Here is a 13,226-nt window from a genome sequence, read left to right as displayed (position 1 = left end):
CTGTCTCTGCTTCTCTAATGCTGGGATTAAAGGAGTGTGCCACCACTAGCCAGCTTGAGGGTTGTTTTTTTTTTTGTTTTTTGTTTTTGTTTTTTTTTTTAGGTTTTTCGAGACAGGGTTTCTCTGTGGTTTTGGAGCCTGTCCTGGAACTAGCTCTTGTAGACCAGGCTGGTCTCGAACTCACAGAGATCCGCCTGCCTCTGCCTCCCAAGTGCTGGGATTAAAGGTGTGCGCCACCACCGCCGGGCAGCTTGAGTTCTTTCTATCTTTCCCAGCCTTTGGTCATCTCCTCTAGGCCATGCTGTCATTGTATCTGGGCTCCTTGTTTACTGAGTAGTCTTGATCATAACAACTGCCCCAGAACCAGATAGGAATCTTTTGGCAAGCTAGGCAGAGCCCATCTCTAATCTCACAATGCTCAACTAAGGTTTGCAGAGTGAATGAAAGACCTGGCATGCTATCCTTCCTTTCTATTGGGCCTCTGAGTTTATGGTATAGCCAAGACATGGCTTGCATAACCCACGTGTATCATGTTTTCCACCATTCTCAAGGATCATAATTTATCCAAGCATGGGGGCCAAGAAGCTGGATTAGGGCTTTCAAGTCAGGGGAAGGGGTGGTTCCCCAGAGCTTTGCCTGCTGCTGGCAGTACTCCACCTCTTTTTGGTCCTGTGCACAGTGTGTGGGTGACAGCACATGGCAGGGTATATGTGTACACGTGAATATGTATGCTCTCTTATGCCAAGGGAGGTGGAAACAGCACAGTGTGTTGTGTGCAGTGATGCCCAGGGGCACGTGTGTCTGTGCTCCCTGTGCATCCAGGCGTGCTTGCTGGCACAAGGGCATGGATGCAGCAACTAGTCCCTGGAGCTGTGCTTCCCCTTCCTGTCTGACACAAAGCTTGGGATCGTGGAGCCTGAATCAAGCTGTCTGAGCAAGACAGAGGAAAAGGCTGGATCGTGCCCAGGGTAAGCCAGGTCTGTGATGACTTTATATCATTGACTGTTTCTGAGCTCCACTCCAGAACAGCCCCTTGCTTTCATGTGTGTGTGAGGATAGACAAGTTTATGTTGTTTGTTGAGGATGACCTGAAGGCATGGCTTGCCCCTCGGCTTCCCGGTGAAACATAGACAAGGTAGGATCGGCTTCAAGGGTTAGGCTTTAGGCAGTCTCCAGCTGCCCTCTGGACAAGCAGCAATATGACCTGTCAGTTAAGTGCTTGCGATGTAAGCATGAGGACCTGGATTCTAGCCACAAACCCACGTTTAAAAGTGGGGCAGGGGTGACGCATGCCTTTAATCCCAGCACTTGGGAGGCAGAGGCAGGTGGATCTCTGTGAGTTCGAGGACAGCCTGGTTTATAGAGCAAGTTCCAGGACAAAACCAGGGCTATACAAAGAAATCCTGTCTTCCAAAAAACAAAACAAAACAACCCCAAAACCAAGCATGGTGATGAGTATTGTGATCCCCAGTGCTGGGGAGGCAGTCAGGTGGCTATATGGGGTTTGCAGGCCAATCAGTCAGCCTAATACATGAGTTCCAGGCCAGTGAGAGATCCTGCTACAGGAGCAAACTAGTAGTCAATGTTGCCTGAGGAACAAACAACACAAGGGTAGCCTCTGGCTTCCGTATGTATGCAAATGTGCACCTGCATACGTGTACACACACACACACACACACAAAGGGGGTATGATAATTTTTTAAAAGGCCAACTTAATTTTATCCTTGCTGCTCTTCCAGGCCATGAACTGAATCAACCCCAGACTTTACTTTCATAGTCTCTGTTCAAAGCCATACTGGGTGAAGGGACACGGCTTCCAGCTATCCATTAGCCATAGGGATAATAAAAACTCTTAACCCTGTCTCCAAAAACCAAAATGTCTTTTGGTCTAACCAATGGCCTCTGCAAAAGCCCTCCTCAGGAGAACTCTGACCACTGAGCATTCAAAAGTTGCCTGGGTTGAGGGGAGGGGAGTCTAGGAAGCAGAAAGGAGCCCATAGTATATAGTTTTAGCTCCCAACAAAGCTAGAGGGTCAAAGTGTCAAAATAAGAGGCAGGATAAGATGCAAACTTCAGCATCCAAAGAGCCTTATTACCCTAGCTCTAGTTGTGCCTTCCGTCTGGGATCCAGCACTCACCTGCCCTCGCTGCTTCCTACCCTGGGCACCAAAGGCAGTACTCTTATGACCTCTTATTTTGAAGCTCCTGATAACCCAGCTAGAACACCCTCCCAAGGTGTAGAGTCTGAGGTGTTTGTGTTGTTTACTAGGTTCTTCCCAAGAAGCATAGACTGACAGACACCCTCCTTGGGGGCAATGCCTCATACCCGCAGCCATCTTTGGAATTGCTCAGCTACTGTCCATGTTGCTGGCCTCAGCCCCCAGAAGGAGGTCCAAGAAGGAAGCCGGAAGCAATCCTTCCTTCTGGAGCTAGGGGAAGGGGCTGCCCCCCACCCCCACCTCATGACTCACTCTAGGCTGTGTGGGTTATTACATTATGTTTGAAATTACCATGGCAACAAGCTGGCAATCAAGGGTAATTGCACTTGTCGTCAGGGCAACAGGGCAAAACCCCACAGCAGCCATTTTCTGTGGTTGCCCTTGGGGTGCAGTAAAGGTCAAGCCAGATTGGAGATAATGATAACCAAGGGGCTTTGGGGGTCTTTGGAAAGGGCAGGTTTCCAGGCTCATGAGGTTCTTGAATGTTGAGGTTAGGTATGCCTTGGAAGAACCAGGATGCCCCTCATTGACCCCATGTCTGGAGTCTTACCTTCCCCAAACCACCCTCCACCTAAAACATGCAAGAGTACTTAAAGCAAGCAGAACCAGATGTTTATGAGGTCACAGCTGATACTTGTAGATAGCCCATGGGCCTTCCTCTTCATATTGCCTGCGGCTGAGCCACAGGTTTTGGAAGGAGTCCCGACATGCCATAATGGAACCCCCAAGCCAAGCAGCAACTGCACGGTGGGGAGAACCCAGCACGGTGGCACCAGGGCCCAGCTCCTGTCTCAGGCGCTCGGGGAAACCATTGACCAGGGTGCTACCACCTTCCAGAACCACATTGGCCAGCAGCTGTTCCTGCTGGTTGGCCTCCAGTCGACTAATACTTAGCAGAGCCAGCTGTGGCAGGCCTGGCTGGTTGAGACCTAGCAGATTGGGTTGAAAGAGAGCCTCAGGGCAACAGAAGCGCTCAGACCCCAGTGTGATAACTTGCTTATCTGGGAGTACAAGCTCCACCTGAGTCTGGGACTGATTTCGGGCCATCTCAGAGGTCATATCCATAGCCACATAACAGCAGGCCTCTTTAATCTGTCTGACAAGTCCTGTCTTGGGTGGTGAGTGGCCACCTGCCAGGAGCAGCTGAGCCAGGTAATCAGTGAGATCAGAACCAGCCACATCTAGCCGGTAGGTGTCAAGTGGAGCCAGGTCCCCAGTGAGGATGGGTGCCACATAGGAGGTCCCATGGCCGCTCCCTACCACCAGCCCAGTGGTACGCCCATAAGCATAGAGTGTCAGTAGAGCCTGATGAACTGTCTGCATAGCCGGCACATGGAAACGCTCAAAGAGTATTTCGGCCACCTTTTCTCTGTTGGTACGTGGTGAGATGGGGGAGTCAGCCACCAGCACAGCCATCTCCTCAGGCTGCACCCGGAGCTTGCAGTAAAACAGGTGTTGCCACAGCACCTCTAGAGCATCCCAGTCAGAGACCACTCCTCGGTTCAGTACAGAGTAGGAGCCCTCTTGGTGTTCAGGTACCACATACTGGGGCTGGCCCTGGGCTGGATGCTGCAGCATCTGCACTTGCGAGGGGACCACACTGAGGACATGGTCCTCGCCAGCTAGTCCACATTTGGTAAATCCTGTGCCTGTATCAATCACTATGGCTGCCATGTTCTGATAGGGACTGGGTGAGTGGTGGCAAAGCACTGGTGACTGTACCTGTAGAGCATCCATAGCGGATACTAGCTCATAGCAGTTCCCTCGGAGAAGACCCAGATGCACAACCTCTGGTGAGCATGTTGTGTCCTCAGCCGACAGCTTGAACGGATGTCCACTCTGGGACTCAGTGCCCACCATGGATATGGGCAAGTCCTTACAACCTGTAAATGTCATCAGGGACAGTTGTTCCTGGTAGGTCCTGTGGGAGTCGGCCGGTTGCCAGGATGGGAGCGGATGTATGCTGGATCTTTGGGCACTGCTGTTTCCAACTTTATCTCTCTTCACATAAATGCAGGCCTCCTCAGATACCAAGGGTACTCGGAGAATTCCCACGTGTGTAGGATTGCCCTGGGTGGAGGGCTGGACAGACTCCCCAGAGGTAAAGGTGGGCTCTTTGGTGGTGGAGGACTTCACTGTGAGGGATACCTGTCTGGTGAGGGAAAGTTGCCTGGAAAGAGGAGTCTGCTCACCAAGATAAGATGGACTAGAAAGGGGATGCTGTTTGACAGAGGGGTGCTGACCAGATAGGGAGCCCTGCTCAGCTACAGGTAGCTGTCTAGCCTGGAGGTTTTGCCCAGTGAGGAAACTCTGACCAATATCTTCAGCCTGAGGGCCGCTAGGCTGAGCAGAATTAACCTCTTCCTGGTTATTGCTGCCTACTTTCTCCTGGAGTGGAGATCTGAGCACTGTCTGGATATTGGCTGTTGAAGTAGTATCTGGCTTTATCCACTGCAATTTTCTAGTCTGGACTGTGGAGCCATCTTGTATCCTGGGAGAATCCAACATCCAGATGGTGCGGCCAGGGTCAATCTTTTCAGCCTCAGATTTGGACAAGCTAGGATCAGGAACTTGGTCTGGTATCCTTTCACCATATTGGAGGGGTGTGCCCGGTACAACAGGTCTAGCCAGCATCCCAATCCTGATAGGGGTTTCAGGGCCAGAGGAATTCTGCACCTCTAGGTTGTGTCTGGCCTCCTTGGAAGCCAGGGCTACCTCTCGGTAGCTTCCTGCTGAGAGGCTTGAGGGCACAGGGCTAGATAGCATGGCTGTGGTGGACCACATGCTGGGGTGATCACTGTTAGGGGAGAGGATTGGCCTGGGCAATGTCCGAGCAGACAGCATATTTTCAGAGATGTGAGTCGATGGGTGGTTGGGTGTGAGACCTACAAGCACTGCCCGTGAGCCCGTGGGATCGTGGCATAGCAGCCCCATCCTCGTGTTGCCTGTGGCCATATCAAATACCAGTACATGGTCTTCTTCAGCACCCTGGAGCTGGCAGGTTGGAGCACTAGAAATGGGAATCTGCATGGCTTCTCTGGGAGTCTGCGGTGGGGACTGCTTTTTGCAGGTCCCTTGATAGGCAGGCAGTGGCACATTGGAGCAGTTGTTGTTGTTGCAGGCTTTGGGGGGCTGCATATCTGGCTGAGAACTGCAAATCTTGTGGCTACTTCTCTGTGTCTTGAGAGCATCAAGAGACTCTGAGGCTGGTGTTGAGGTATCTAGCCTGGAGGTGTGGATTGGAGATTTCTTTACAGGGTCCTCAGATTGCTTGGGTGGTAGCCACATCTTGGCAACCTCTTGCTCTTTGGTGTGGGCTGGAAACTCTCCTGGAGTAGGTGCTGGAGTGGAAGGAGTCTCCTTAAGAGGAAAGGACACTTTCTCCTTTTTGGGAAAATCTAAGAGAACGGACAATTGGTTCTTGAGATCAAGAGGCAGGTCTTTAGTGGCCACAGTCAGGTGGTCAGGACTAGAGGCATAAGGTTCAACTGCAGCTGCTGCAGGTGCTGGGGTTGCAGTGACAGCTGGAGCAGAAGCCTGAATTGAAGCTGGAAGAGGCAATAATGGTGAAGAAGCCGTCTTATTTAGGGTAGGAGCCTGAGCCAGACCTGGACCCTTGTCCAGCCCCTGAACTTGGACTGGAGCCTGAGCCAGAGTCTGCAAAGGATCTCGACCTTCAACTGCACCACTCTCTCCCGAGAGGTAGGGTAGGCATCGATTCTTCCTGGGATCTACAGGGAGCATCTGGCTAATGTTACAGATTCCTTTGCCCCAGCCTACCAGAACTTTAGCTGGAGCTTTGCTTTCCCTCCCAGTCTGTAACTGAATCTGGGAGAGGTTGAAGCCATACTGGGTTTTGTCGTCAGTGCTATCGTTGTGCGGGCACAGTGGTAGAGTCTGAGTCCCATCGTCTATGAGGAGATGCTCTTGGGTTCCCACAGCAGGGTTTGGAAATGAGTTAGAAGAGGATAATCTCGGGGTGTCCTGAGAGCCCTGTATATAATTACTGACCTGAGCAGAATCCTGGCGTAGTGGGTGAATAGGCTGAGGGAGGGGAGCCTGGGGGGTTGAGCTGCAGCCCACATCAGCGATGGCTCCGGTGGACAGTGATAAACCCTGTTTCGAGTATAGGGATCTTGAGCTCGTCCATGGTCCCTGGGACCCTCTGAAGCCACCCTTTGGCTGCTGACTGCCACACAGGGGATGGCCCTGGGGGCCCGATGGATCAGGGCCCCCCACCTTCTTGGTGGCTTCCATAGTCCTGCTCCATGCCCTGGTGCCCTGCCCCCAGCTTCATTGCCATGGTGACCACACACAATCACTGCCCCCAGTGACCTGAAGAATGACCTGAAGTATGGGGTAACGGGGCCCCACCCACTGAAGATGGTGCTTCTCTGGAGACTTTAGAAGGCAGAGGAACTTAGGGCTCTCAATGACATTAGACTGCTATAGATCAGCTTTGTCCTTCCTTTACCAATCAGGCCAGCCCCTGAGTAAGGACAGTGTCCTAGAGAAGGCTAAGGTAAGGTCAAGGAAGAAGAGTAGTCGGAAGAGCCTGAGGGCTTCTCTGACACTGGCCTTTTGCAAGAACAAAGCCTCTTTACTACTTTATCTGATAGTAGAGGGTGAGGGGCCCAGGCTCAGCCCCAGGCTCCCCTCCCCTGTGTTCCCTGCTTCTGCTCCCGCTCCAGGGACAGCAGCTCCTTGGCAGTCTCTGCTGCTCCAGATGGTTTTCCTCTGCCTGTGCCTCATAGAGCCCCCTCCCCAGAGCCACATGTCCCTGAAGCCCAGGACCGGTATCTTGGAGGAGTGGGTATGAGGGTGGTGGAGGTGGGGCCTCCACTCAGAATCTTCAAGTCAGAATGTTCTAGCTCTTGTCACATTGTGTCCGTTTCGTTCTGGCCATAATGAGAGCATAGCATTAGGCACAGGGCTAGGCTGCGGTAGCCACAGTGTTAACGAAGTGCCACTTACAAGATGGGGAATTATAGGGATACAGCAGGATTGGACCAGTCTCACAATCAGGACATGGCGGGTGCGAGACTGAGCACACAGTGTGTGTGCTCAGAACAGTATTGTATGTACAGGAAGGACAAGCTAGACAAAGCTCCTGATATGGGTAGACATGTAAAAAAAAAAAAAAAAAAAAAAAGTAAGCTTTTAGGCTTGCTCAGTAATTCTCCTGCTTTTCTTTGATGGGGAAACAGAGAGGTAGGAAGGAACCAAATCTACTTGGATCTCAGATCCAGGGCTACCCTGAGGCTCAGCACTGCTCTCCAGATAGAGGACAGGTCATTGGCATGGGCCTACTTCTGGAAGTTCTTCCCTGGGCAGTCAGATCCTCCTTTCCCCTCCAGCTCTGAGCTCTAGGGCTATGCCCCCCGTCTTCCAGGGCTGTGTTCCCTTCAGGGCTCAGTCTTGCCACCCAGGAAACAGGTTTGTGGAGAATGCAGCTGTCGGCTTGTCCTCCTCCAAAGCAGCATGTTTTCACAGAGGTTAAAAATAGTGTTTACAGTTGGCCGTGGGGTGCGAGGCTATGTGACCAGGGACTAAGGCTGGCACTGTGCTGCATCCGCACCTTTTTGATTGGCTGCTGGGCAAAGCCTGACTCAGCCACATTTTAGGCCCCTTGTGCCACCCTCCCTCTTCAGTTAAGATAGGGAACAGGCAGCTTGGATTCCTAGGAGCCAAACTGCTTTTCACTGCGCTGTGCCTGGGAATGGGTTTGCAGGTTCTCTTTCATACACACACACATCCTTGCAGAACACTATTCATTAATCTCGGATCTGAGCAAGCTACTTGCTTTCCCGTGACGAAGATGCTGGTAGCAGACTCTAATATCTATATGATATAAAAATTGAGCTGTACCTGGGAAGAATGGGAAGTGAGGTAGGATGCCCTAAGAGACACCCTCACCCCTGCTGCCTGCTTACTTGATGACTGAGCTCACTCTACCTCGTTCAGAAGTGAGGAATAACCCCATTTTCCAAACCTGGAATTCTTTGTGAGCAACTACCCTGGGGTCTCTTAGAGGAAGAGAGCAGGGCCAGCTGAAGGGTCTGGTCCAGGAAAGCCCTTCCCACCTGCGAAGTGAACATACCTTAGAGCTATGACAAGGGTGACTAGGAGTGATCCCATTCTTTCTCTGTGCCCCATGGGACACAGCCCAACAGCCGTTCAACGAGCTGGGCACTCTGGCATCTATATTACAGATGCCGAAATCATGGCCCAGAAAGCAGTTGTGGAGTTGAATCAGACATGGAAGCCAGAGTCCCTGACTCTGGACCCATATTGTAGAAACACGTGGTGCTACCACTGGGTGCCACTCCAAGGCCATGCAGTAATGAGCTCTGCTGGAAGAGAGCCAATGGGCCTTGCTCCGGGGAGCTGCAGCCCCAAGCCTCACACTTAAAGCTGTGTCTCTCTTGTACCTGTTTCCCTCCTGGTAACTTCGCAAGCAGCTCAGGGCCTGGGAAAGGTTATGTTCTCGGTATGGATGCTAAGCCAGTAGTGCCCTCCCAGGAGCTGGATGATGGTCCAGCTGCACACACTGTCATCGGAACTCTTGACTGACTGAAGCCCATTCTGATCTCACCCAGCTGAGGGGGTCAGGGTGAGGACACTTCCAATCTAGGACCCCTTTGCTTGGTTTCTGAGGATAGTGCCCCCATGCCCTCCCCCCCCCCACTTGTTTTTTAAATAGTCTCTCTCCAGGAAGAAGGGCGTCCAATTCTATTTCTGATTCCGGGAAGTGAGGAGGGCCAATGTGTTGCCATGGTAACCTGAAATCCCCTCCCCCCCCCCAGGCTAAGCCCATTCCCCAGGCTGCAGGCCTGGGAGGGTGGGGTGGAAGGGGTGGCAAGGAGAAGCTGAGGAATTCGGTTTGAGGGTGAAGTCAGTGTCTCCCCTGGGAAGGCAAATGCCCAGCTTGGCCTTCCCTCTTACACTTCACCCCACCTTCCCAACAGGCACTGTGGGAGACCCAACCTTAGAAGATCCAGTCACCCTAGGAGAAAATTTTCTCCCCATGCATCAGGCTGAAGCCCTGTCACCTAATAGGGCCCTAGGAAATGTGGAAGTGACAGAAAGGGCAACGAGGGGAGAGGGGAGATTATGTTCTACCAGAAGTTCTGTGACCCCGAGGTCAGCCTGGCCTGCTTGTCCAATACAGACCATATTTCAGGTTCTGCTGTATCCTTAAGAGGCAGCTAGCTCTTAACCCTGCTTCTGCAGCCTTCCAGTACACCTGCCTTCAACACTCGGGGCCCTGAGAACGCTCTAGACATCTGGGAAAAGACGGCTGGAAAACCTAAGATCAGAAGGCGCCTTCAGTGGCCTCGTGGTGTAGTCCTATACTGAACAATGGATCAGAAACTGAGGCTTATTTCCCTGGGGCGTTTTCTCTGGGCCATATACATCAGCTGAAGTGCTCCCAAGGCTGCAGATCTGCTGTGTTAGATCTGTGTAGGGAGGACATCCCATCTAACAGAGCAGAGCCCAGACAAGGGAAGGCTTCTGAAATGACCCTAAAGGTTCTTGTGACCCAACCCTGTCTCGATGCTGATTGGAAATTGAGAAGGGCCTCAGTTTCCTAGTTCTATGCTCCCTTCCACTCCTCTCTGGAGCAATGTAAGAGACCCTAAAGCCCTAGACCATTGGCAGCCCTGCAGTTTATCCTGGCCAAGGTTCACTCATTCCATGGAGGCGAGGCTAGTCTGTAAGGGAGTTAGCAACTCTTGCTACCTGTTCCACCTCCACCACCCCAGAGGAGGACAGCCAGAGAAGAGACCCCCGCAGCCTCAGGGAATTTAGAGAAGGTGAGGCGATGTGGAATCTGGGGTGTGGAAGGCAGAAGCCACTAGTGTTGGAAGGCGATGGCTTCTGAGCTCTAGGCACAGAGAAATTTAAATAACAGATGTTTAAACAACCTTCCCTGCAAGCCGCCGGTGCAGTGACCCCTCTGCTGTGATGTGTTGCAGCTTAAAAATAGCCCACGATGAACTGCTCTGAGCCCCAATTGACTCAAGCTTACGTAACTCTGCGTGAAAGATAGCCAGCCGCATCAGCCGGAGGGAGGGCAATGGCACAGCCGCCCTGACTACTGCTCACAGCTGGCTGCGCCTTGCCTCTACCAGGAGCAGACCCCCATCCAGAAGCCAGCATAAGTAAGGGGTGAAGGAATGTTGCCAAAAGCACACGTGACTTCATGGCTACAGCGCAGAGATTTGCAACCAAGCCTGCAGAGGGGATGTGAGGAGAGCCAGGGACCTGAAAAGACCTAGACCCTGTGGAGAGGAGCTGACGAGATAGAGAGACCAGAATGCCCACTTGACAGGGTGGCTGGAACTGCCCAGGGTATTCATGTTCCCCTTTGAGAAGGGGCCTTCTTGACAGAACAGGTCGGCAAAACTTATTAATGAGTGAACAACGCCAGTACTGCCATAGAGCCCAGGGGTGGAGCTAACTCCTTTGAGACCTCCAGTTCTCCAAGGCAGAGCAACATCTCTGGAGGCACTAGTAGCATGGGAGAGGGAGTGCTGGCTTCCAAGCTAATTGAATCCTGTGATATTTGCTATCAGCTACTTCTCTATTGGATGCTAAATCCACAGCTGGCTGCAAGCCTGTGCAAATGGCTAAGCCAACTGGAAGGAAGGGGGGGGGTGTCTCTTTGACACTGAGAACACTGGTACTCACTGGTCCCTCTGCCGGTACCCATGCCGATGCCCTTTAATGAGTCAGTAACTTCACTCAGTTCCTACCAACGGAACTCAAAATAGGAATCACCGCAGGCCAGATCCCCTGTGGTCCAATAGAGCAAGAGTGCGACAAAGCATATTGGGAATCTCAGGCCAGACTTATGGTTCCCCTTCAAAGCAGGTCAGTCCACTCATTGCATGCCTTCCAGGTGCCAGACGACAGTGACACCAATGGGCAGTCAGGAGGCTGTGAGTCATCAGCTGCTTTCTTAGTCCCAGCTGCCACCATGGCTTCCCCTTGCCTTTGTTGGCATTTGCTTGCCCCTCGGCCCCACTGGTTTGTCCCAGAAGGAGACAAGACATGTTCATTTGTTTGGAACAGAATCTCATGTTGTCCAAGCTAGTCTTGGGCTTATTATGTAGCCGAAGCTACACTTCAGCTCTTGATCCTCTTGCCTCTGCCTCCAAGTGCTAGGATTACAGGTGTGTACAATCATGCCTGACTGGAAAGGTTAGTAACTTGCTGTCCACAGCTCTTGGTGGGAAGGTTGGACTTTAGAGTCCTGGAAGAAAACTCTAATCATGCCATCCTAACCTGGTGGGAGGCCCAGGCCTGGCAAGGCCATTAACCTAGTTCTCCTTTCCACTAGTCAGTTACTGTACCTGAACAATCTCCCAGCCACATACATACACATGCACACGTGCACATACATATGCACACACATGTACTTATACACATGCATGCACATGCACTTAAACACACATGCTAGAAGAGAGGCAGTCCAGCCTTGCTCAGTCAAAAAGGCCATTCAGAAAACTCCTAGTATGTCAAACCCCTCTGGAAACCTAGAACCTCCCTATATGACCCCCTGCCCCTGCCCCAGTAGCTCAGGCACCAATTTGAAATCCTAAAACAGTTTCAATTCCTGACACCTTAGAATCTAGAGCCTATATAGACTTGGAACTATCAGATGGCTGAAAATGAAGCTTAGAGCCTGGGAGCTGTTGAATGTGTTGTGGGGTACAAACTAGTACCCCCAGTACCTGTTTAACTGGAGCTCCTTCCTGGATAATTCTGACCCTGGAGGCCTTTGGTCCAGGAAGTTCATGTTAATGGGCTAACTGCTAAAAGAATTTATCTTACCCTTCAAATGAGGGTTTTCTGGCTAATGGTATATCAGCAGGACTGGTGCTAGCCTAAAGTATCACCACGTGACAATCAAACCGAAATTCCACATTCTAGCTAAATAGGAAACCTGCCTACCCCCTTAGCTCTGCTTCTCACTCAGTTCTCTGGGACCCCTTTCTATGCTAAGTTCTACTTCCGTCCAGAGTCACCTTTCCTTTCTAGTGAACAGATGAGCCAGTGGGGAACAAGCCCTTCACATCACCCCAACTCATGCCTTAGAACTCTCGGAAGGAACAACACAGCTGTCCTGTCTTCAACAACATAAGGCCAAGCAGCCAGTGACCAGGTCTGCACGGCCACAACTTCTTCTGGCCCGATGCTGAGACACCAGGAATGGCCTGGGAGTGGGCGGGCAGTTTCCTTCCACTCCCAGGACCCTCCCCTTCACACCTGCTTCCCAGCAGAAGGGTCCATTGTCACACTTTACACACATGTCCTCAGGGTTCTTTGGATCCCTAGAACCTCTTTCCAGTCCAAGATACCAAGACAGGTAGCAATATGGGTAGAAAACAGTTGGATGGCTGCTGTCCCAAGGAGACCGCATTTAGGAAAGAGCTCTGGCTCCAAATCCGGGGTCCCTCAGTGACAGAATGTTTCTAAGGTGCTCACAGGAACTGAGCCTTCCCTTCTTACAGACCTAGGAGACATCCAACCACAGGAGTGGAGGAGACCATGGCGGGTGGGCTTAGTCAAAGGAGAGATAACATTGAGATCTATATCCTAGGCCCAGGCTCCCCAGCACTCCAGTTCCTAACACCATGAGGTGTTAGGCAGAGCATAGGGTAGAGGTAGGAGTTGGGATTAACTCCTCCTCCAGAGGAACATGCCCCTCCAGCTGTAGTGTCCTTGAGGGTATAGATAGCTAAGGAAGTTGGTCCTTTGAGGTTGGCTCCTTGCAAGTGTAGAGCTGATGCCTCTCTGAGAGAGCCTCCTTCTCAAGGTTGCAAATGCAATGCTGGCAAAGATGGGAGGCAGGCAAGTCTGCATACCATGACAGTGAATGTACATGTATGTATATGTATGTGGACTACATAGGGAGCCTAGGAGAACTGCGGAGGGAGGGGCAGCTCAGTAGCTAGTTTGAGCTCTGGAAGAAACCATCTTGGCTGTTACATGATTAGA

The 13,226-nt window shown here is 51.7% G+C and overlaps 1 protein-coding gene across 1 annotated transcript; it reads right to left on the bottom strand.

The window, feature by feature from the left end:
• Positions 1-2,840: 2,840 nt before the first annotated feature.
• LOC130872426 (uncharacterized) lies at positions 2,841-6,476 on the bottom strand. Its single transcript, XM_057766290.1, has one exon. The coding sequence runs from the start codon at positions 6,474-6,476 to the stop codon at positions 2,841-2,843; it is 3,636 nt and encodes a 1,211-aa protein (XP_057622273.1).
• Positions 6,477-13,226: the final 6,750 nt, after the last annotated feature.

This window comes from Chionomys nivalis, chromosome 4 (genome assembly GCF_950005125.1).
Source record: "Chionomys nivalis chromosome 4, mChiNiv1.1, whole genome shotgun sequence".
NCBI classification, from domain to species: Eukaryota; Metazoa; Chordata; class Mammalia; order Rodentia; family Cricetidae; genus Chionomys; species Chionomys nivalis.
Note: the sequence above shows the minus strand (reverse complement) of the source record. Positions and strands in the feature narration are given on the sequence as shown.